This window comes from Rissa tridactyla, chromosome 2, assembly GCF_028500815.1.
Source record: "Rissa tridactyla isolate bRisTri1 chromosome 2, bRisTri1.patW.cur.20221130, whole genome shotgun sequence".
Taxonomy (NCBI): domain Eukaryota; kingdom Metazoa; phylum Chordata; class Aves; order Charadriiformes; family Laridae; genus Rissa; species Rissa tridactyla.
This window is the reverse complement of record NC_071467.1, coordinates 167,262,347-167,287,328: the sequence shown is the minus strand read 5'-3', so window position 1 is coordinate 167,287,328 and position 24,982 is coordinate 167,262,347. Positions and strand designations below refer to the sequence as shown.

Below are 24,982 nucleotides of genomic sequence, written 5' to 3'. Positions count from 1 at the left end.
CTGGGTTAGGTTCTGTAGGCGGAGGTGTGGGTGATTCTGCCTTTGTTCCCAAAATGGCTTCCTCTGTACACAGAGGAATCGATCGTATCGTACACAGATCGATCGTACAAGCCAGCCTTTTCCCTTCAATGAGGCAACATGCCTTGAAATGGTCTGTTGCCTCTTCTGTTCCGTGCGGCAGATGCCCTTATTGCGACTTGAAAAAGGACAAATGCAAGCGAATCGCTGCTCCCTTGAATCGCACGGGAATGCGAGTGCTGCTGCCAACGTGCTGGAGACTGTTTTGGGTTGGAATCCAGATTTATCTACGGTGGTGGTCTCCAGTTTTGAAACAGTGGAAAAGACTTTTTTTAAAAACTTATTTTGTTTTAGTAATATACAGAGGATATTTTTTCATTAACTCCATTAGCACCGCTTCCTACAGCATTCGTGTTTTCATAAGAGTTTTAACCCGGTCCTTTAATCCCGATATCTGAAGAATAACGTCAAGATGAGAACATCTGACAGTTGCAGCTGGCAGAGAATTTGTGTATGATCTGTTTCAGACAAGCAGCCTTATATGGGAAAAGGAGAGGGCAGAAAGAAGAAGATGAGCAAGAAGATCTTACAAAGGACATGGAGGATCCCACCCCAGTACCTAATATAGAAGAAGTGGTGCTTCCCAAAAATGGTAAAATATGCATACACTGGATTCTCTGAATGTTAAAACAATTGCTTAAACTGCACTGAAAAAATACACGTATTTTGTCAAGTCTTTGAAGTACTTTGTGGCCGTGGGCCCAGGTGATCTGTGCCCATCTAGATTTACCTAGCCAGGGATTTGAACGTGGCAGTTGAGAAGGGCAGCAGATTGACCTTCTTTTGGCTTTTTGAAATATGTTTATGAAAATCCACTTAGAAGTTTAGTTTCGCCTATTTGAGGATTGCTCTCGCCCGTTATATAGAGTTCATGTTTTGGGGTATAGAGTTTTCTGGAGGAAAAGAATTGTGTGCCAAGCACCCAAGATAAGCACGTCAAATGTGGGAACTAGCAATGGTTCTTCATCCTTTTCTGAAAAGCGTTGATCTGTGCAATACCTGTTAAGTAAAGATAAGTCAGAAAAATACTTCTTCTATCAGGTCCTTGACACCAAACCTTTTTGGGTGTCACCCCATTTGGTTTTTACCTGGTTTGAACTTGCACGTGGGAACTGTTACGCGGTGTACAGGTGGAGAAAGTGCAGTACTCAGTCCCCTGACCGCGTGAATAGAAGCTGCTTTGTGTTCAGATGTGAAATTACAGAGAAGTCAAACAAATGGTCTGTTGTACTCAGACTGCACAGATGAACTCTTTTGAACTTCAGAGACATGACCAACACAACTGCTTATTGATAAGATAGTAAAAGCGTGCTAGACTTCGATAATTGTATCTTGTCTGATGGTTACTCATCAGAGTTTCAATCTTCCTTACTTTTGTAGTGAACCCAAAGAAAGACAGTGAAAACACGCCTGTGAAAGGAGGAACGGTAGCAGACCTCGGTAAAACAAACGCACAACACCCACTAGCACCCTCTCCCCTACATTTTATAGTAAAGTCTTGCTTGCAGGCCGAAAGAGTAAATATTTTATATCTCTCAATTTTAAAAGGAATCTCTAATTCTTCTATTAAGTTAATTCAGTTTTCATATGTATTCAAGTCGAAATGTATTGACTCTTAGTCACTTGTAAGGCTGTTCCCTTGTAGGCATTATTTTTTAATGACCTATAAGCTCTTTCCTGGCAGACTTTTTCTTTTCTTACTGGGAATCAAGGTGAATCACAGCTTCCCTGAGCTTTGCTAAGCCTTTGACATAAGAGATATAAACTAGTGTCCCGTATCCTATTATACGAGGCTACATCTAGGGCACTGGGAAAGGCGGTAATTAGGTATGGATTCCGAAGTGTGGAAAAATTCTAATTATCCTTCCTCTGTATTCTTATCTGTTCCCTTGTCTGGGATAGTTGAGTGCCTGCATAAGGATGAGATTGCCTTAATGATGTCTGGTCCACTTTGCTTTCCTCCTCACTTCCCTTCCAAAACAAATGAAATATTCTTTCCCATTAAGCAATTGCATTGCTAGAAAGGCTCATGAGCAATCAGATGCTTTTTATTAGTGTAATTCTCAGTAATTCTTAATGCTTTTTGCTTTCAGATGAACAGGATGAGGAGACTGTGGCAACCGGAGGAAAGGTAACAGCAGCCGTTTCTCACTAAGTTTGGTAGAAACTGAGATCACAGAATGGTTTAGGTTGGAAGGGACCTTAAAGCCCACCCAGTGCCACCCCCTGCCCTGGGCAGGGACACCTCCCACCAGCCCAGGTTGCTCCACGCCCCGTCCAACCTGGCCTTGAACCCCTCCAGGGATGGGGCAGCCACAGCTTCTCTGGGCAGCCTGGGCCAGGGGCTCACCGCCCTCACAGCAAACAATTTCTTCCTCAGATCTAAATCTCCCTTCTTTGAGTTTAAAGTCATCACCCCTTGTCCTGTCAAGATCTTTATCTCATCTTCAGTAACAGCCTGTAATGTTCTTCAAATGACACATAAGATTTAGTTAGTTACTGATAGGAATGGTGTTTTGCTATTACAAATGCTGTGAGATGATTTTGTATTTTTAAATCTAGTATATAAAAAATGAGAATGAGACAGATGCAAAGTATTTTCAAAGAACCGTTTTTCAGATGCAAGGTTTTTCAAAGATTATGTGTTTTCTTTGGGTTTCAGGACTAAATCTAAACTCTAGGTAGGCTTCCTGATCATTGTAACTGAGTTGCCAGGGTAGATTTTGTATTGAATTGCATTGTTGGTATGGCAGGCACTATTTTTAACAACTTGCCTGGTATAAGATGGCTGCCTGATCATGCAGGTAAGAAAAGATCACAGCTGTGTTAGGTTCGTACAGTTGCAGGCCTGCACAGACGCAGGTGTTTGGATGTGTCCTTTAGTTATACACGTAATTAAGAAAATCTGACTTTCCATACTGCTGGATTTCTGGTTTTACCATATTTCAGTTCATACGTCCAATCTGTATATGTGTTTTCAGAAGTGCTCAAAAAATCCTTTATCGTGCCTTGAAAGGGGGAAAGACGCCAACTCTAGGCATGCAAACCGCTGACTAGCTAGTAAGCAACCTTTCGTGTAGGTTTTAGGCGCAGGTATCACTCCTAAGGAGCAGTGAGTTTAAGTCTCTAGATCCAGACATGAGAACAGAGACTGGCAGAATTCTTAGCAAGCACCGTTTTCCAAGTTAGGGACACCAGCTCAGAAGGAATGCGACAGCAGGTTTGTCCTGTATGGGAAATGCTCTTTTTTTTTTCCTGGTGTAACTTCTCCATCCCTGAGTGTAGAATGACCTGGAACCGTGGGACTCATGCCGCAACCTTAGTATTTGTTCCATGTTCGATTGGAGGAGGTTTGCTTTTTATGTCCTGTGCTAATAACTGTTGTTTTTTTGAGGGGCCATGGCCTGTTTCTCTGTCCAGTGCATGTGTTTTGAGAGGAGAAGGGTGTCGGAAGTTGAGGGAATGATGAGAGGAAGGACTTCTCTTCTGACTAGCTGTTGTCAGATCACTAGATATATTTAGAGTGATACCTTGTTGTCTTGGGGGAATTCAGCCCCAGAAAAAGATAGATCATTGATACCAAGGACTCTTTAACATCTTGCTTTAGGGACTTTGTTATTTTTAAGTCTGGTCTGTTTCTCTGAAATCTGCCTGGATTAGTATTTCAGGTAAAGAAAACCATTTAATGTTGAGTCGCCTACAGGCTCTTCACGTAGCACCCGAGGGTTTCTCATACACAACATGTCCTGTCCTGACCCTCCTCTTACGCTGCCTCCGTGCCCTTCTCTTTATCCCTTTGGATCGGGAAGCGACCATCTGCTGGATCTCAAGTTGCAGAACACTGAGAGTTCATGGGAGGCTTCTGTTGTGAAGCAGCAGAAGGTGACCAAAGTCTTGTCCCCCTGCTTGGGAATCTTAAAACCTTGCTCACTGGTGTCTTCACAGCCCTGTACGAGCAAACTCACGGGGCTGTCCACCCTCTGGGTGGAAGCAAATGCAGGGACACACGCACCTCAAAGTTGAACTTCTCTTCTTCACAAGAGAGAAACATCCAAGACCAGCTTTAAGATTGATCAAAGTGAGTTTATCCAAGCAAAAATCTAGGATAATGAGACGCGGTTTTGCAGACGTGAAACTATTACTGCTGACAGGTGTCTCCCTGTGAAACTAGAAGTAATGAACCTGATTTCCGTTAATGCTCTTCTGAGGAGTGAGAAGGTTAATCGGGGAAGAATGGCAAAAAATACAACCTGTCTTAGACAATATTAAAACTTGGCGCAGTGTCAGTAACTGGAGATGGCAGCGAGAGCTTGGCTGGCAGCTTACGGGGCGCTCGAGGTGCGTGCCGGATTCATTACCCGGGGTCGCAGTATACTGCAGAACTGAAATGCAGCGTTTGCTCCCGTAGTTAGAGCAAGTTTAATTTTATGAACAGGATGCAAAGTGTGATCTAACCGTACTGCCGGGTATGTCCTTGAGATTTGGGAGTTGGCTCTGTAAAAACTTTTTACTGGCCTTATGCTTTCTTTACTATTGTTATGAACACAGGTTACACTTTCTCTGGTCCCTGAGTTTTTTGCCACTGACCAGAGATTGCACCAAGAAAAGTTTATTCTGTGCAGGGTTGGAAAGGACTTGTTTGGGGCTAACTTGGTGCTGGCTGAGAGCTGTTGGGTATGGCTCTTGCAACCTATTAACCGTTGCGTTCCCTCCATGATACAGGAAGATGAAGATCCTAACAAAGGCGATCAAAGTCGGTCGGTTGATCCAGGTGAAGATAATGTCACCGAACAAACCAACCACATCATTATTCCAAGCTATGCATCCTGGTTTGACTACAACTGGTAAGAAAAGCAATTGGGAACTGGGGGAAGGCTTAGAGTTTTGGTGGTTCTTTCTCATAAATCAAGCTGAGAGCTGGAAGAAATTACTTTGTTTAGGTCTGGTTCCCATGTATGGGTACACCTTTTCCATTTCAAAATCTTTCTGAGCTGACATCTGGCAGTTTTCAGGAGTTGGGAATAAGGAAGAGAATTTCAAACAGCATGGATCTTCGGTCTGCCTGCTCAGCATTTTTTGCTTTACATTGATTTTTATTTTTTTTCCTCCCATGAGGAAACGATTCCTTTTTCTTCCCTACTTCTTGAGTCCTTGTATGATCTTTCTATGTTTGTACCTACTTCTGAAAGCTGGTTGCTTTTTATTTGGCTCCAGATCTTGACTTTGAGGATAAGTCACTGATTATGCAAGGAGAAGACTTGTTTCATTTTGGGATCCTCCTTGGAGTCAGAGGTTTGTGGTGTGCTGTGACCACATTACTCACTGGAGTAACCCTGACGTTCTCTGCATACGCAAACTTCCGTGGTGTGGGAAGAGGGGCGAGTGATGGGGCGTGAAAGTCCCTCTTATAGAGTAGTTAAACTTGTTTAAATAAAAACCTCTCTGGAAACAGAATAAGGACTAGTCCATTCTCTGTAAAGGCTGTCATTTGAGCGTGTGTTTTGTCTTGGCTTTAGGAGTTGAGTCGTTGTTTAGGCTGGAATCTAAAAATAAGTGCTATGACACTTGAGTATTGGGATTCATGTGCAACTTTCAAAAGCGAATAACTTTTAATAGTAGTGAATTAAAATGGGATCTGAACTGTTAGTGTGAGAGTTGGTTCAATTTCCAGCTCTGGCAAAATTTATTACCTTGGGTTGGTTGCTGAACCTACGTCTGTGCTAGTGGCTTGAGTTGACCTAAATCCCCATAAATAGAACCATCCATTCTGCCAGTCCCCTTGCTCTCCCGCTCTGAGAAGCAGACAAGCTGAGGATCACAGAATCACGTAATAGTAGGGGTTGGAAGGGCCCTCTGGAGATCATCTAGTCCAACCCCCTGCCAGAGCAGAGTCACCCACAGCAGGTGGCACAGGAACGCGTCCAGGCGGGTTTGGGATGTCTCCAGAGACGGAGACTCCCCCACCTCTCTGGGCAGCCTGTGTCAGGGCTCTGCCACCCTCAGGGGAAAGAAGTTCCCCCTCATGTTGAGGTGGAACTTCCTATGGTCAAGTTTGTGCCCGTTACCTCTTGTCCTGTCGCTGGGCACCACTGAGAAGAGCCTGGCCCCATCCTCCTGACACCCCCCCTTTCAGTATTTATAAGTGTTGATAAGATCCCCCTCAGCCGTCTTTTTTTCCAGACTGAAGAGCCCCAAATCCCTCAGCCTTTCTTCATCAGAGAGGTGTTCCAGCCCCTCAGCATCCTGGTAGCCCTTTGCTGTCCCCTCTCCAGCAGTTCCCTGTCCTCCTTGAACCGGGGAGCCCAGAACTGGACCCAATGCTCCAGATGTGGCCTCACCAAGGCAGAGCAGAGTGGGAGGATGACCTCCCTCCCCCTGCTGGCCACGTTCTTCTTGATGCCCCCCAGGATGCCGTTGGCCTTCTTGGCCACAAGGGCCCATTGCTGGATCACGTAGTGCTTCAGTTCCTTGTATGTAAAGTGAAGGTACAATAACACATCTCTACTGAGAAGATGATGGCAACGACGACGTTTCGTCATGAGATCACTCTTACTGTACAAGGGCCTTTTGGGAGCGACTGGTTGATAACGGTTGGCTAAAAACTCTTGAGCAGTGCGTTTGTAGTAGCAGCAGAAGTTCTAATGGTGTTCACAAGAGGTAGACTCTTACGTAGTGCTCTTAATTTAACTGTGAAACACAGCTAAGGCTAATGCCGTGTTTTCAAAGAATGAGAATAAACTTCTCATTGCATCAGGTGTACGTGTTCTTGACCTCGCAAAAGGCAAACTTCCCAGCGTCTCTGAAGGGAACAGTAGACGTTCCCAAGGTACCAGGGTGATGTCAAAAGAAGCTTTGATTTTTTTTTTTTTTTTTTTTTTTGGATTCTCATGCTCCAGAAACAGCACATTAAGCTGATTTGGATTTAGGTCTGAAATAACAGCACAGCTGTTGAGAGTGACATTTCTCTGTCTCTGAGCACTTGCTTTTCATCCAGAGATGGATTTTGTATTCTGGAGAACCAGAGAGCCTGTCGGTAGCACTGTCCCACCTCAGGCTGCAGGTGCTGCTGCTGCTGTGCCAGCAAATCCTTCTTGGGTTATATCAATATATAAAGAAACCACTGTCTGCAGCCCTCCCAAACTGCAAATACTCCTTTAACGTGTCCAGTCGCGATGGATTTAAAGCAAGCCGAAGAATAATTCTAATCTACTTCTCTCAGAACGTTTTATTAAACTGCTGTTTTAGAATAGTCCTTGCTAAAATTGATTTTCTAGGAAAAAGATAAATTTTCTTTAATACTCAATTTAGTTTCAGTGGAATCTCTTATGCTTTGGGCAACTTCATTGCAGGAACTAGATCGTTTGTTTGTTAATAAAATCTGAGCAGTTTGTTGGTTAATTTTCATCTTCAAGTTAGAGTATTTTCCTATGAACGGCAAGTGAAGAGTAAGCGGCATCAGCGTAAAAGGACGATTGCATGGTAGGTTAAAAGCTGAATGTACAGGAGGAAAGAAGATTTGCAAAGAATACATTTTTCTGTTTCCTTTAAGAGTAACAATTCTTAAAGGACTATTGTAGTTCTCCAGATTTTAACTTGCGTAAAGTATGTGCCATTCTGTGAGCTTCTGTCTGAAGTTACCCTAACAAGCCCCGTATTTCTGACATGTTGTTATAAAATGGAAGGGTTTTTCGTCTTGAAGCCATTTCCTCACTTAGCAATAGGTGGGTCAAATCTTGGGTCCCGCAAAGAATTTGCATATTAAGATCTTAGAAGCAAAAAATGAATTGACTAATTAAGTTCTGTGTATTCTGGTGGTTTACTTGCATTGTAATTTTGCTTTGCAGTGAAAACCCTCTTACATATTGTGTTACATGCCACGGATAACACAAAAGGATCTCGTTCATTTGCTGCTGGTAGAACCCCACAGGTGCAATCGCCCTGCAATCAAAACGTTTCGGGACCAAATTTCCTTGTTTAGGTTGAAATAAATTGCATCACTTCCTCTAATCCTTTGTTTAGGAAACGTGAGAATGTGATTTCACAGGTTTCTGCAGTGCTGTTTACATCGTCAGGCTGGTAGTTCGTGCAGAATGGGAGATTCTGCTAAAAGAACATTTAAACTTAAATACTTCACCTGGAATGGCTATGGAAGAAGGAAAAAAAGTATCGAATAACTAAAGCTGAATTTCCTGTGATCTTTACCTTAGTTTATTTTATATAATGCATGGCATCTCATGTGGTGTTAGTTCTGCTCTTCCGTATGGGGCTGGTTTTTGCTCCGTATTTCTTCCTCGGACTGCAAAGGGGAAGAATTAGTTTTCAGACAGGGTTTAGTTGCTCCAAATATCTATGCTCTGGATTTTATTTTCCCAGTGTCCCAGGTTGGTACTAGCTACGTTCTTGAGTCCAGTCTCCTGCCTGACTTGCGAGCACTAGTAATTGCTCTACATCCAACTTCGGAGCTGGACTCAAAGCACTTGTACTTCCATCTTCTGAGTATATATATACCATAAAAGCCGCTTTCTTTGAGCTATTGGTACTCTGCTGAACGTTCGCACTAAGTAGGTTGGAAAATAAAGATGCTTCTGTGGGAATACAGAACTCGTGAAAGAACGGGCTGCTGCTCCGGACTTCTCAGAGTTTGATTAGGGCATTTTGATCGATGACTGAATTTTGTAATGCTTTTTTAGTGCAGCTTTGCTTATTTGATGAAATTAGCAAATTTCAAAGGGCCGTGCTAGAATAGTAGGGTTTCTAAAAAAGAATAAAAATTAAAAAATATGCCTTGCTATAAATGTTCTCCCTCAAGATAGTCGTTTGAAGGTGTGCAGTGCTCCAAGGGTATGTAGTATTTGGCATCTGAATTGTGTGTTTTTGTTACAGTATTCACGTGATCGAACGTCGGGCTCTTCCTGAATTCTTCAATGGAAAAAACAAGTCCAAGACTCCAGAAATGTAAGTAGAACATGCGAATATAGGCAGATGAGAGGGCGGCAGGATGGAGGAGTTCCGGTTTCATGATACCTGTGGTCGCTTAGATATGCAGGTGTTAAGCAGGTGTTGTCTCTAGGGGCATGAAAGGAGGAAAGAGCACCTGTACGACCACTTCTTGTAGTTAGATAGTGTCTGTGTGTTATTGTAGTAGAGGTAAAAGTTTAAATATCAAAGTATTAGTTAATAGTGATTATCCAGGTAAAATAAAACTGGCTTCTCCCAAGCAATATTGGAACAAATTCTTGAATTTTCTTGTGTGGTACAAGACATGATCATCTTCCAAAGAAGTCTGAAAAATTTCACGATACTGTAGAAACTTAATAATCCTCCTTATTTTTCGCTCTTTTCTCATGCCATGCTATATTTTGAGACTCGGGAGTTTTGTGTGTAAGCACTGATGACCAAGTTTGTTGTAGGATGCCGCGTCAGGCTGGGGAATGGATTTTGCACAGTTATCTGTGTTGATTTCACAGTTCCCTGAGCAGCTGATGGGTAATTCTGAAAGTGCAGGTGAATCTTCACAGGCCTGAGATGTAACTCTGTTTTCAAATATTAGGTAGTCTGATTTGAATCAGAGAGCTGGAGTTGGGCATTGCAAGAAGAAAAGTATTTTTTTCTTATATAGTTGCTCCAAACCCTCTAGTGACATTTTAATTCTGGACATGCCTATTAAATCTAGGAGGAGTTCTCTCAGTTGAATTTAGATCCGGCTTGTACCTATCTCATCTCCTTGTGGGATCTGGTGTCTAATGCAGAACTTAATTGTTCTTAATTCAAAATTACACACGCGCAGTTGTTTAAACAGCTTCCCTGAAGCTGTTTAAAATAATAATAATAAAAAAAAAGCTGATTATTGTCTTGAGGTATTGCAGGGTTTTTTCATACATGAAGTGATTAACTTCTGATCTCCCTTAGCCATGTAACAAGATAAGCTGCTGATTTTGCAGCAAATGTGCTCACCTTGAGAATCTACTGCAAGGCTTGTTACGTGCGTTAGTGAAAGTACACCTCCCCCTCTCTGAGAATTTTTTGTTGTGACAGTAAATTTAGTTATTCAGAGCAGTCTTGAAAGGTGACTGATTAAAGGAAGGTGGTCAACATCAGGCTTTTGAACAATGTGCTTGTTCCTATTAAAGTTATAATCCTAGAACCTGAGAGTTCATTAAAAAAAAAAAATGATAAATTTGAACATAATTGTATGCTTGTCGGCTTGGACAGTGGAGCCAGGCTAGGCGTGTTCCCTTTATATGGGTATTAAATCTTGGTCTAGTTGCAAAGCTTTTGCGGATTTTTAAACCAGGTGTGTTTTTTTTAATTACTAAATGAAGCATTTGAGGTGTCTTCTCAATACATTGTCTTAACATCAGCAAAGCCGGGCACTTTCCGTACACAACGTTTCTTCAAACTGCCTTTTTTTTTTTTTCCTCAGTTTCTTCTTAGTGCAAATGATGTCGGTAATATCATCCTGCGTTGCTTTGCCGGCAGGTAAACGAGGCAGACGTCAGAGAGGATGTTCTTGTGCTTGAATCTCCTCTCCTCAGGCGTGATGGATATTTTAGTGAGGCTTCTGATCTAATATTGAGGTAGAATTTAGAAACTAGGGGTTTTCAGCCAGGAGAAGAGAAGGGAGACCTTATAGCAGTTGCGTGATGCACAAGGAGGTTACTGAGAAGATGGAGCCAGGCTCATTATTGAGGTGTGTGGCAGCAGAAAATCAGTCAAACTGAAACACAGCAAGTTCTATCTTGATTATAAGGGGAATTTTTTAACTCTGAAGAAGAGGAAGCACTGGGATGGGGCCCGGGGAAGTTGGGAACGTTCTTCCTTGGAATCGTTCAGGCCTTGCTGGAGAAAGCTCTGACCAATGTGGTCAAAATTCAGTGCTGACCATGGTTTTGAGTAGGAGATCGGCTTAGAGACCTCCTGAGGTCCCTGTCAGCCTGAATGATTTTGAGTCTGTAGTCTTTACGCACAGCTTCTCTACGTGTCTGAGTTGCAGAGGTACCTGTAGCTGCATCATAGTGATTCCAAAATGTGTTTGATCCAAAGTGTATTTGGCACTAACTCTGCTCCATCAGTTTTAGTGTTTGGCATGTTTTTGTTTGGGGGTTTCTAGGACTTGGTGTCTAAGACTGCGAACAGATTGAACGGTGAAGGATGCTCATCTTTCATATTTGCCATTGATGTGGTCATCACGTGTAATCCCGTGCTTCCTTTATCAGTTGACATCACAGACGGGTTTGGGTGGGAAGGGACCTTAAAGGCCACCCAGTGCCACCCCCTGCCCTGGGCAGGGACACCTTCCACCAGCCCAGGTTGCTCCAAGCCCCGTCCAACCTGGCCTTGAAACCCCTCCAGGGATGGGGCAGCCACAGCTTCTCTGGGCAACCTGGGCCAGGGGCTCACCCCCCTCACAGCCAACAATTTCTGCCTCACATCTCATCTCAGTCTCCCCTCTGTCAGTGGAAAACCCTTCCCCCTCGTCCCATGGCTCCCCTCCCTGCTCCAGAGTCCCTCCCCAGCTTTCCTGGAGCCCCTCGAGGGACTGGAAGGCTGCAAAACATCAAAACATCAGGTCTCCTGATACTCATCCACGAGCTGCTACTGGTTTTTGCCTGTGAGTGAAGCAAATTAGGGCCTCCTCCCAGTCCTGATGTTACCCTAGAAGTGTATTTTTGTTGCCATTTAGGGATTGTAGGAGGACCATGTGGTGTTGGCTTTGTGTTTTCTTTTTAAATAAAATAGAATCATCCTTCGGAATGGAAATGTCTTGCCTCCAGCTCAGTTTTCAGGCCAAACAAAATACCGCGTTTCAGGAGCTCACACAGGTTCATTCTTGTGACAGTGGTGCCTGGGGGGTGGTTTCTGTCTTAAAAGGGATTTTAACTAAATACTAGTTGACTTTTCTTTCTCGCTGTTGACACATTTTACCTGATGGGTCGTGTCATTGTCGGAAACAGGCTCCCTTCAGGATAAACTTTAGGGATGTTTCTGTCTTAGGCTTCTCTCTTCACCTAGTAATGTGACCTTAACTAATAAATATTAAACTAATTTCTGCAGCCAAGACTGCTTTAAAGCACCTATCAGTGAGCAGGTGGTAACCCGCTTCTCTCCAGGAGCACTCAAAAATGTTCCTGAACGTTCCTCAATGGAAGAAGCTCCCTTTTTGTTTCTTGCCTACCAAATGTTCATCATGAAGCAACCTAACACCTAGTCCCATAACTTTTTTTCCAGCAAGTTTCACATACAATTTGGCCAGAATGAAGATGTGGGATTTTGGCAGGAATGTTGTACTTGCAGCATCTGTCTGCTGTGTCTTGCCTGTGAAAGGCATCGGTGTTTCATCTCTGCGTGAGTTATATTTTTGGTTACCCGCTGCTTCTGCACACTGCGTATGACATATTCCCATCCTGAATTTTCCAAAGGCAGAAATCTGCTTATAATACACTATTTTGAACACATCCTTACGTAGGGTGCGCACGTGTGTTTGGCAGATTGGTTTTGTTCCATCCAAAGAAAAGGGCTAGCCATAATTTTATGGTAGTTTATTTTGTTGTGAACAACTTGTATTAGGAAGCATTAGTACATTCCAGAAACTTACTGAAAATACTGGAAGAGGCTGCGAAGCAATATTTACAGTGCGGAACCCCAAAATGCGCTTGCTTAGACTGTTGTGCACTGAAATACGGGAATGTCATGGGGGTCATTTCTGCTTTAGCTGTCCCAGCTCAGCGAGGTGGGAGCGCTGTGCTGGCTTCTGGGTTCTTGCCCTCTGCTTTTCAAAGATTCTTTGCTTTTTTTTTTTTTTTCAAGGATTTTTCTCCATTTTGCTGTTCTCTAACCTTTCCTTACCGGTCGTCTTATGCATTAAAAAGTTCACATGTAGAAACAGTAGCATTCCATCCAGTGCGCTACTTCTAGTTTTCTGTGCAGTTGTTTTCCTTCCAGGCTATTTGACATGGATTATTTAGCCTGTTTCCATAGGAAGACCAGACCCCATTAATTTATTTCTGCAGCTAGTGGTCTGGCGAGCAAGTATTTGGTTAGTGACCAAGCTACAGCAACTATTGGTGCGATTTGCAACTTAAGCGTGCTTCGATGTTCTGCTAATCCAAACACCGATAAAATCCAGAATGAAACAATTTGAAGAGATGGGTCGTATTCAGTATATACAAATAAATTCTACTTTCCTGGGCTGCATCAGGAGAAGCGTGGCCAGCAGGTCGAGGGAGGTGATTCTCCCGCTCTCCTGCACTCTCATGAGACCCCACCTGGAGCACTGTGTCCAGCTCTGGAGCCCCTACCACAAGAGAGATATGGACGTGCTGGAATGTGTCCAGAGAGGGGCCACGAGGATGATCAGAGGGCTGGAGCACCTCTCCTATGAGGACAGACTGAGAGAGTTGGGGTTGTTCAGTCTGGAGAAAATGAGGCTCCGAGGAGACCTTCTAGTGGCCTACCAGTATCTTAAGGGGGCCTCCAAGAAAGCTGGGGAGGGTCTTTTTAGGATGTCGGGTCATGGTAGGACTAGAGGGAATGGATTAAAACTAGAGATGGGTCGATTCAGACTGGATGTTAGGAAGAAGCTCTTCACCATGAGGGTGGTGAGACACTGGAACAGGTTGCCCAGAGAGGTGGTGGAAGCCCCATCCCTGGAAGTCTTTAAGGCCAGGCTGGCCGGGGCTCTGAGCAACCTGATCTAGTGGGAGGTGTCCCTGCCCATGGCAGGGGGGTTGGAACTGCATGATCTTTAAGGTCCCTTCCAACCCTAACAATTCTATGATTTTTACCTATTGCTTTTTGATACTGATCCTTAAATTTCATCAATAAAAAAAAAATCCGTTGGCGTTCGCTTGTCAGTAATACAAGTGTTTGGAGAAGGTGAATCCTAAAATACATATTGTAAACTTTGTCAGACATCAATGTACGTGAACTACCTGTTAATTGTCTTCCAGATACCTGGCTTACCGCAACTTCATGATTGACACCTATCGCTTAAACCCTCAAGAGTACTTGACCAGCACTGCCTGCAGAAGGAACCTGACCGGAGATGTGTGCGCTGTCATGAGGTAAAACCCACGGATCTTTCAGCCACTGCCTTCACTTGAACAAAAAGCAGTAGGAGCTGTGTTAGAAATGGAAGTGCTGCAGTATGACAGCGCCGGTGTGGACAATAGCCATCGTGCTGTTGATTAGCAGTTTCCCCACTTTTTCAGTAACCAGGCTATTCTCTATTTACAGTACTCTGTCTGCTTGCTGAACCATGCCTACAGAGTTTAGATCTTAACTTGTGATTATTTAGGTTCTACTCTTTAGTAAGTATGTGGAGTTTTTTTAGAAATAACAGTTTTGCAACTGGGTTATGTCAGTTTTATGGTTGTGCAGCCCTTACAGTCCGTACACGGTCTGCAGATGGTTCCATGTGTGCAGCCCTAGCTTTGCTTTGCCTTGTCCTTAATTAAGTAATTTCCTGTAATCTATAACCAAAAATGTCGTGTTTTGTTTTATGCAACATGCTGAAGTGCAGTCATGTCTGCACAAAGCTCGTGCTATGTGATGTGTATTGCTGTGCGTGATTACTGAAGGATTATAGAAGATTCTGGATCTGTATTCGATCCTGAAACATAAACTCCTTCTTTTGCTGTCTCCTTTCTGCCATGTCAAGCATAAGCAAGGCTTTAGTTCTTAAGATTTTCAATTTGTTCCATAGAGTACATGCTTTCCTGGAGCAGTGGGGTCTCATTAATTACCAAGTGGATCCAGAAAGCCGTCCCATGGCAATGGGGCCTCCTCCTACCCCTCACTTCAATGTGCTGGCTGATACACCCTCGGGACTTATGCCTCTCCATATCCGCACTCCGCAGGTGAGCCCTGCAGGTCGCACCAACGTGGTTTTGCCTTAGCTCTAGCCAGCGTGCATCTCGGTTGAGTAATTTGTGTGTGATTTGCTGAAATGTTCGCTTTTTGTCCATCTAGGTTGAGAGTTCCAGGCAGTTGGAATCTCCAAAACAAATCTGCTAGTGTTGTGTGCAAATCATATTATGTAAAGTCATCTCGGTAGAGTCATGTTCAGCTTATTTGTTCAGTCCGTGTTCTGTTTAACATTGGTCTGAAAACCTTGAATAACTTTCAGTTCCTGCCCCTCTCACCTTTCTCTTGTCATGTTTGTTCACAGGTTCCAGCTGCTCAGCAGATGTTGAGTTTTCCTGAGAAAAACAAAGAGAAGCCTACTGATCTGCAGAACTTCGGACTTCGCACAGACATTTACTCAAAGAAGACTTTAGCAAAGGCAAGCATTTTAACATTTTTTTTCCCCTGCTCCTTCTATTAAACTTTCTTCCTCAAGTGTCCTCTGCTAGGTGACGTTGAGACGACCTATGTTACTCTTACATTCCTGCTCTAGATTTCTTCTGTCTCAGTGTAGGATGCTAAGATACACGGTTGTGTTGGATACCTGAGTTTGTAGAAATACAGACATGTACCTGTCCCAAGCTACTCAACACTCTCAGTCTTCAGACGCTTAACGCTCGTTATGTTATTGCATATTTTGCCTGAATGGTTCAGAATCAACAAACCATCCAGTTCAATACAGGAACTGGGATCTTTCAGCAGGGTCCTTAACGATCCTGTTTTCCAAGTCTGAGCAGGGTTTTCTAGCCTGAGAGAACTAGAAAGCTGCTTGATGACAAAAGGTGTCACAAAACCATTGCAGGGGCTGTTTGCAAGGGCATGTAGTAATAGGGCGAGGGGCGATGGTTTAAACTAGAGCAGGGCAGGTTTAGATCAGATATTAGGATGAAGTTCTTTACACTGAGGGTGGTGAGACACTGGCCCAGGTTGCCCAGAGAGGGGGTGGAGGCCCCGTCCCTGGAGACATTCAAGGCCAGGCTGGATGAGGCTCTGAGCAACCTGATCTAGTTGAAGATGTCCCTGCTCCCTGCAGGGGGTTGGACTAGGTGGCCTTTAAAGGTCCCTTCCAACCCAACACGTTCTGTGATTCTGTTTTAGCCCTGTCATTGCAGCGTGTTGTACTGGATAGTTAAGAGTTTTGAGATGTCATTGTGTTGATGTTGGTAATTCCATAACCTGTTGCTTTTAACTCCTGGTGCCTGATAACCCTCTGTGTACCCAGTAGTGCTTGGAGCTGCTGCAGCGATACCATGTTACTGCTTCAGCGTGGCCTTCAGTCTGGAGCTCTGCAGTGGCTCTTGGCCTGACAACAGGCTAATTCTATGTAACTGACTTTTGAAGTACAGTGTTCATTGTCCTAAAAGATCATGAGATAACTATTTAAAAAAAAAACAAACAACAAGACCAAAACACAAGAGATCAGGATTTATTTATAGAGCCTGATTCCGTATCATGTTTCATGGAGTGACTTTTTCACTTAGAGAGGTATAAATATTCACCAAATTCATAAATCTCTTACTGGTTCTAGACTCTGCTTCTGTTTACAAGCATCTGTACCGATGCACTTGAGCAGATTTATCTGCAGAAGTTGATTACCGTTTTTGTTTTGTGTGTGGCTGTTGCTTTTTTGGCTGTTCCTACCAGCCTGTTTGAGACCTGATCAGCTGCTGGATGACTCACTTTGATTAATGTTCTCTGTGGGTTAATGATCTGTTTGAAATGTGGCTTGAGATAAGATGGATTTCCCTATCCTAAATACCCTTTTCCTTTTGGCGTGGTCTTGCACAGAGACATCCAATCTAGATAAGGTTCTTTCATAAGCAGGTGACAAGCAGCTTTTGTCTTTATTTGACATGTAACGGATTAGGGTGTCTGTAATTAGAGAAGGGGAAGCTTTCACCAAAAGTTCTGTAACTTTTAGGAAATTTCAGGAGTTAACCGCGAGCTATGGATTTGGAAGCAGCAACCCTTGGAGCAAGTGATTACTAAATATGCAGATTATCTTGCTGTAATTACGCTGTCTTTTCAGATAGCTCATCTCACTCATAAAGATCTCTTTTTTTTTTTTTTTTTTTAATTGAGTTACTGATGAACTTTTAGATAGATGAAATGCTTTTTGGACCAGCATGCACCTACGCAGCCTGTCTTGGAAGCAGAACGTTAAAGGGGGCTGAAGTTACGTTGACGTAAGCCCCGTTCCCTTCAGAAAGGAGAGAATCCCAGGTGTGCCTGAATCGAGTAATACCATCTCCTCCTCCGGCTGTTCGGCAGCTGGTGAGGAGTTAGAGATTCTGAGTGTCCCTTGGCTGCCGCAGTCCTTTGGTGTCACCTGTAGAACACTCTCTGTAAACTGCTCTCTTCCTGGCTTAATTTTACTGGCCAAAGTCAAGCTGACCAGAATGCCGTCAGCACTCCTGCCTGTTTTTATGATTTAGGAAGATTCTCTTTTCTGTTTGCTGTATGCGCAGGCAAAGATAGCTGGAAGCCAGGAGAAAAGGGTACCAAATCACTTTGCTTTAGCGTGGAGTAAAAGAGGAGCTGCAGGTTCTCCTAGACGTGTTGGGAAGGTGGGATCCGTAACCCCCAGCCTCCGCAGAGGCTGCAGGAATGTCACCTGCGTGCCTTAGCTACGCGAGTAAATCGTGTGAACTGAACCACTGTACGAGATAACCAGGGTTAGGTTAGCTGTGGTAGGAAGGCTGTGAAAGGTACGTGTGTGGGTGGATTAAATAACAGATTCTTCCCCTTTCCTTCTTAATATTTTCTTCTAAGACGTTCTGTGCAAAAAGACCTGTATTTCACTTTTTTTTTCCCCCCTCCCTGTCTTTTGTAGAGTAAAGGTGCAAGTGCTGGAAGAGAATGGACAGAACAAGAGACATTGCTGCTATTAGAAGTAAGTTCATGGAGGGTGGGGGCTAAGAAACCAAAACGTGCGGGTTTAAAGCACGTATCACATGCTTTAAAAATCTATGTATGTTAGTAATTTTTTTGAAGTGGTGTGAGATGACAACTGCATGCTTTTACGGAAACCGGGATAGCAAAGCAAAGTTTATAGTGGGAAGCAAACTCTTGAGACCCGAGTGGTGTAGCTGGAGGAAGGGTGTGGTTGAGTATCCGTGTGTACACGGCTGCCTTTCAGTCTGCTGGGGTGATGGCTTTTGAACTGGTTGAAGGTTACAGCTCTCCCTCCAAACCGTACCGCTTTATTTGACCATCATGGCTACAAGAACATTAGTATTAAAAGAGATGGCACTAACATCTGGGTACTAGAGGAGCTTCGTGTACTTTGAGTTCCATCTGACTCGTGTCTGCAAACCAGAAGGTAAGTGTTGAAGAATGTTCGCGTATACTCAAGAACAGATCTTGCAGTGCAGAGAGGTCTCTCCATTAACAGAAGTTAATAACGGTATGAAATTACTGCCCTTATCTGCCACTAAGATGAATATTTTTGAAATTCTGATAAATTTAAAGGTTTCTGGCTATGCCAGAACATCTTAAGGGAAACTGCTAATTTTTGAAGTTGAAACAGTTAAGAAACAGATGACTCCTGCCACTAAGAAGGGACGCTCTTTATTTAGTAGCTCTTTAATCCCATACGTCTGCCCATTCCTTTTGTCACACAGCTGCGCTTCATGTATTCTTTAAGCTTTTTCTGGAAGTCTACAAGAAATATATATGAGATGACTCAAATCACATTGGTACTGTAAAAATGAGGTCAAAGAACTGTTAGCGTGCTAGAATCCGGTCTTTGTCCCCACCTTGCTTAGTCTGATGCTCTTGAAGCACACGGTAATTGTCGGGTCTCTTGGATTTCCAGTCCGGGATGAAAACCATCGCGGGAGGTGAACTGCAGAACTGTGTTCCAGTCTTCTACACTCGCATCAGGGCAGCATTGTTTTCCCTAGTGCTTCGTCAGAAGAAGAATCTTGGTGGCCTGAAATAATTAATGTGCTGCCACTTCGTATAAAGAAATTATCATCTACCTAGTTTTCTTTTCCAGGAACATTTTCTTGATGTAGAGGTTGGGTCGTTGATTTTTTTTTTCCCTTTTATGTAATAAGAATGCCAGTTTGTGGGTGTGCGTTCATGTTTGTTTTTACTTGCAGAAAGAGCTTAAACCAGACTGCAATTGCGTGATTGTTCTGCCTTTTTTGTCTTTACATGTGTCAGTAAACCCATTGAAAAGTTAATTTCATAAGGAAAAGCGTGGACAATGGGTCCTGACAGTGCTTAACGGGGCTGAACAATACTCAGCTTCTGTGTGTGGCTTCTTTTCTGAGCTAGCCAAAGCGCCTAATCAGCAGCGTGCTTTGATTCAGCCTTCGTGGATATAGAAGTGTTCATCAAATAGCCAAAATAGTTTTTAATTTTTTTTTAATGTCAGGTTGATACGCACTGTTTAGCCAATATTTTTCTATTGGCACATGGAAAAAACTTTCTTATGGGTTGAAAAGAGCTAAGATGTCTTTCATGCTGTTCCTGTATGGAGAAACAAGACTAATGTCTTGATACTCTGGCTTCTTTCCTTACGAGTGTTAATATTTAAAATTCATGCTTTTGTACGATTGTAGCTTATGGTCACACATAGCAAGTAGTAGCCTAACGAAATAATCCAGACGACATGTTCTTCTTTGTTTTTTAAAAAACAAACCAAAAACCCCCTGAGTCTTGAGATTGCACTTTTATTTAATGTGAGTTTAAATTAATAATGTTTTTGTTCTTCATTCTTCGTAGATTTAACCTATGAATAAATCAGTAAAGAGTATATCAGTTCAAGCATAAGTAATTCAGCTATAACAAGCCAGCTCAGTCCAATTAAGTCCTTGGGGTAGCTTTAGGCAAATATATATGCGGTGAAGTTCCAAAGAATAAATCTTATCTAAAATAATTATTGTCCTTCCGCCTGTTGACTGAATGAATTGGGGGGAGGAAATACCATTTCCCTCCTAGAATCATCTTCCCTGCCACACTGCTTCTCCGTATCTCCACAGAGCGCTATTCTTGCATAGTTAAGCGCGTTTTCAGCTATTTATAGCAAGGACAGCTATTGTGAGAGCTAGTTTGTCTAGCAGAAAAGTGACAAGCAATGAAGGAGAATGAGCAAAAAAAAAACCCAAAACCCTCCATGGCCGTGAAGAGCAAAGCTGATCTAATATGCTAGTGGGATTAAAAATGGATGTACAGTGACACGTACAGCACTGAGATGGCATTAGGGAAAGGGAAATGAAGGTTGAGTGTTCAGTAAATACTTCGCCATGAGTATGACCTAGTGAACTAAGCACTTCCTCATTGCTGTAGACACTTGGGCAAGAGCAGACGGAGGGCAGGAAGAACGGTTCATATGCACTTGGGGACCAGTGACTCCTGCGGTGTGGACCAGGCTGGCCAATGTAGTCTGCGTTTTGTTCGTTCCTGAACCAGCTTGCTCTTTCCATTGAGCTTTCAAAGCCCTTCATGTTGTCTAGCTGCTGGTCTTCAACAGTTCCTGTGTTGTTCTTCCCATCCAGCTAAGCTCCGCTGGAGCACAGCGTTCCCCTAGTTTGGCACTTTTTGTTTTGAGGGAAAGCTCCCTCAATGACCCTGTTATCTCCATCTGGTATATCCAGAGATATACTGGGGTTTCTTCCCTCCTCCCCGCCCAACTGAAGCAGTAAGAGCTAGATTTGAGAGAGAGAAACTTAAAGCTTCAGCCAGGTAAGGCATAAATTGCTTTCAGATCAGGGGGGCCAAAAAGCTTCACCCGCTGCAGGCAGCTTGGTCTTTTTTTCTCTGATTTCTTCAGTGCCTGTGGGATCTTTAACACTCTTGGCTTTAACTCATCTGTCCTTTCGCTTAGTCTACTTCCGCAGCTTTGAAAATGTCTCAGCTTGCGGTTTTTTCCCTGACTGACCTTCATCCTTCATGACGTGCCCAAGTAGATTACTTTGTCTTTGAAGAATTCTTATAGCTTGTGTTTTAGCTGCAAAAATACTAAAACATTTTTTCTCCATAACTGCTGTGAAGAAAATGGTATGTTCGGGAACTCCTGGATTTTTTACAAAACTTTTAGTGTTGATGAAAAAGGCTGATTTATATATAGGTGAATAAGGGGAGACTTTAGAGCCCCTTCCAGTCCCTCAAGGGGCTCCAGGAAAGGTGGGGAGGGACTCTGGAGCAGGGAGGGGAGCCATGGGACGAGGGGGAAGGGTTTTCCACTGACAGAGGGGAGATTGAGATGAGATGTGAGGCAGAAATTGTTTACTGTGAGGGGGGTGAGCCCCTGGCCCAGGTTGCCCAGAGAAGCTGGAGGGGTTCAAGGCCAGGTTGGATGGGCCTTGGAGCAACCTGGGCTGGTGGGAGGTGTCCCTGCCCAGGGCAGGGGGTGGCACTGGGTGGCCTTTAAGGTCCCTTCCCACCCAAACTATCCTATGAATGTCTTCTGAACGCACAGTCTTCAAATATATATATATAGAGAGAGAGTAAGTTGTGGAAACGTCCCTTCCCAGGTTGGGGACCATGAGGCTGCTGTCTCAGTTTTTATCTTCTACTTGCCAGTAGTAACTCTGCGGACCATCCAGCATGTTAACTAGTTGTGTGTACTCCTCAGACGTGTTGGACGTATCCTCCTCGTGATGTCTGACAGAGATAACCCAGTGGAGTCGCCCGTTTACTCCAAATTCTGCCTGTGTGCCATGAGAGGTGGTGCATGTGGGAAGCTCAGTCAGTCTTGCGTGGTGCTGTGAAGGTTGAGGTTTCTGGTCATTCTCAGCCTTGAGGGAAAGATTTCAAGTATTGAAAAGCCATTAACTTCATTTGTTCTTAACGTGCACGCTTAAGCGGACATAGTGCTTATTTAGGGAAACTCAGTTGTCAAGGGGAGTTAGTTAGGGAAGAGGATGATTTTTGTGTCTTCTGAAATACGTTATACCTGCAAACAGGAGCCTTGAAGGCCAAGGCATCCCGTGTGGCGACCAGCAGGGCCGTAAGGACGTAGTGGGGGTCTCCAGGCAGTCTGATAACGCCTGCTTCAAACTCTGGTCTTCCCCTTCTCCCAGTCAGCGCTAAAACGCCTGTCGCTTGCTGGGAAGCAGTGTGGAGCTAATTGCCTTTGTTTGTTGTAGGGTAAGCACAGCGTAAGTCAAAAGCAGCTTGACTTCTCGGCCAAATATGTTAAACTCCAAAATAAAAAGGGGATCTTGCAACTCAAACAGGTAAATAGGCAGGTGTTTACCACCCTTGCTCAGGCCTCTGGTATTATTTTCAGAAGGCTTCTGATACGCCTTTAAATTGTCAATCCCGTTTTCCTTTTAAGTTTTAACCTATTTGGCGGAGAAGTCAAGCTGCTTTTTCTAGGTGACTGGACCATTAATCATCTCAGAAATGTGAAAGTTAACAGTTCAGGATATTGCAATTCTTGCTGTATGCTGTCCAAATGCTTAAATAACTGAAATAAAGAGTTTTCTGGAGGGAAAAAAAAAAAGGTGTTAAGGGATAATATTCTATTAGGCTTCCACTTGGGGTTTTTACTAATTTGTTAGGTTTTAAAAAAACTAGGTCAGAGACTGTTGGACTCAATCTTAAACGTCTTTTCCAACCTAAATGATTCTATTCTACATCTTCAGTAGCTCATTGTCATTATGTTGTTTTGTTGAGACTTTTCCTTAGTAACTGAGCAACTTTTCTTAAGTAACAAAAGCGACTGAAACTCGCAATTACAAAGTCTTTGATTTAATCTGAAAGTTTGTATTTTATCAGGTGGCTTATCTACATAATAATGTCTTGTTAATTGGAATGCTTAACGCAAATCAGACTGGTTAACAATTGCTGGAGAACTGATCTCTTCTGGCTTCATGATACAGAATATTTTCCTCTTTTCTCCCCTCTGGTATCTTGGTTTGATGCTCTTTCATTTTCATAACATCTGTGGGATCTAAAAACTGGACTTCACCGTCATAGGTAGTGTATGCGTGTGAAATAAAGACTGTTCCTGCCCCAGAGAGCTTGCTGTGTTAAAACATAAACGGGAGAACGCAAGGGTGGCCTCAGGGAGAGCAGTTACGGGAATTACAAGAATTGCTGAGACTTGGTAGAATAAGCAAACTTCTTTCTCTGTAAAACTGTTCGTGTGAAAGCAAAATGGGGAAACACTAACTATGCAAATATTATTAGTAAATCCCAAATCTTCTGGCAGTTCTTTCTGATACAGTTAACAGCATAAAACTCACGTGATGGTCCCAGCGGTTTAAATTTAACTGATGTCCCAGTGAGACGTTCATATTTCTTCTGCAGAGTAATTTTGCTGCCAGAAAAAATATGATGTTAAATAGTTGCCTGATCCCCATTTATTGTTCCATCACCAAAATAACTAGCATTGAAAATCTTTTTTGCATAAAGTAGGGCTTTTGGGTTTTTTCCCCCCAGAGTAGTCAGTGCATATACAATGATTTTTGTCTGTTGCAGGCTCTGGAGATGTACAAAGATGACTGGAACAAAGTCTCGGAGCACGTTGGGAGCCGTACCCAGGATGAGTGCATTCTCCATTTTCTGAGACTCCCCATTGAAGACCCCTACTTAGAGAACTCGGATGCGTCCCTGGGCCCGCTGGCGTACCAACCCGTCCCTTTCAGCCAGTCTGGCAATCCGGTCATGAGTACCGTCGCCTTCCTGGCATCCGTGGTGGATCCCCGGGTGGCGTCTGCCGCGGCGAAGGCTGCGTTAGGTATGGCTTTGCCCCAGCAGTGGTTTTCACTTTGCTTTCTCTTAGTCTGCTCTAAAAATTGACTCACTCTAGAGTTCCTTAAGGATGAGTAGTAAGTTGTAAAAATAAATTTACATGTATGGAGAAAGCTGGTCTACTAATACTCAGTTTTGTGCTCTATTGTTGCGAAAACTACCAATTTACAGGCAAGTTAGAATAGCTCTTGAAGGCCACCGAATGTCTAAAGATGGCTTGCGTTCCCCTCTTGTGCTCACCGACTAGCGGTAGCGCTTGCAAGTGCCGCCTGGTAGTTGGTGTCGCTGTGACCGCTGTCAGTAGTTTAGCCAGGGGTAAATGCACCACGCTGAAGAGTTTTCCTGTTTTACTTGCGTGAAATTACCTGGCGCAGCTGTGCGTCCTCTAAAAAATTGGTGAAATAGTTCCTTTCACTTTTTTCCCTATTTTTCTACGTGAAAGACAATTTTATATAATTGGGAAGAGACTCTTTCCCACTGCATTCGAGAGAGAAAATTAACTACCTAATGAGAGGAGGAGGAACTTAACGTATTTGAGAATTCACTTTGTCACAAGATTTACCTACGCATTGATCAGAACCATAACTTTTAATTTGCCATAAAAACCTCACAATATCACGTTTTCTGTGTCATTTTTAACAGAGGAATTTTCTCGAGTCAGAGAAGAGGTTCCACTGGAGCTCGTTGAAGCTCATGTAAAGAAAGTACAGGAGGCAGCAAGAGCCTCTGGGAAGGTGGATCCAACATACGGGCTGGAGAGCAGCTGCATTGCCGGAACAGGTCCAGATGAGCCAGAGAAAATCGGTAGGTTGTCCGTCAAAATGCAGGAGTTTCTGCAGAGGAGGTCTCTTAGGCGTTTTCTTCTGACTCACAATAAACTGTAAGTTCACCTCCAATATGAGATGGCAATCGCAGGTAAGGGGAGCGTGACAGGTCATTCCATTTCGGCTTGCTGTGGGATTATTAAATCTTGACACTGAATTAATGAACTTAGGACTGGCTTTAGCTTTAGCAGTTTGTTTTCTTACTTTGACTAAATCTGTTGCTGGGGACCCATAGAGTTGAGGTGGCAAAAATACCAGAGCAGAACATTTCACGCCAGTTTTGTGGGTGTCAGAGTAGTTAAGAGGGTGCTGCCTTTCTAGCATTATAGTTACGATAAAGCAGACTGGGCTTTATGGGCTCTTTGTGCTCCAGTTGACCCTCCAATGTTATATTATGCCTTTTGGTCACCAGTTTTCACGTAAGTCTTGTACTCTCAGAACATGCTAACTGTGGTGGTGGCAGG

The 24,982-nt window shown here is 43.4% G+C and overlaps 1 protein-coding gene across 2 annotated transcripts in view; it reads left to right on the top strand.

Annotated features, from left to right (window-relative positions):
* SMARCC1 (SWI/SNF related, matrix associated, actin dependent regulator of chromatin subfamily c member 1) overlaps positions 1–24,982 on the top strand; it is a 97,271-nt gene that overhangs the window by 30,580 nt on the left and 41,709 nt on the right. For both annotated transcript variants that reach the window (XM_054190314.1, XM_054190313.1), the window contains exons 11-21: positions 546–670; positions 1,459–1,518; positions 2,172–2,209; positions 4,801–4,922; positions 8,962–9,033; positions 14,028–14,141; positions 14,783–14,936; positions 15,248–15,361; positions 17,816–17,875; positions 23,422–23,680; positions 24,337–24,498. In XM_054190314.1, the coding sequence (XP_054046289.1) occupies positions 546–670; positions 1,459–1,518; positions 2,172–2,209; positions 4,801–4,922; positions 8,962–9,033; positions 14,028–14,141; positions 14,783–14,936; positions 15,248–15,361; positions 17,816–17,875; positions 23,422–23,680; positions 24,337–24,498 (1,280 nt within the window). The remainder of the gene's footprint in view (positions 1–545; positions 671–1,458; positions 1,519–2,171; positions 2,210–4,800; positions 4,923–8,961; positions 9,034–14,027; positions 14,142–14,782; positions 14,937–15,247; positions 15,362–17,815; positions 17,876–23,421; positions 23,681–24,336; positions 24,499–24,982) is intronic.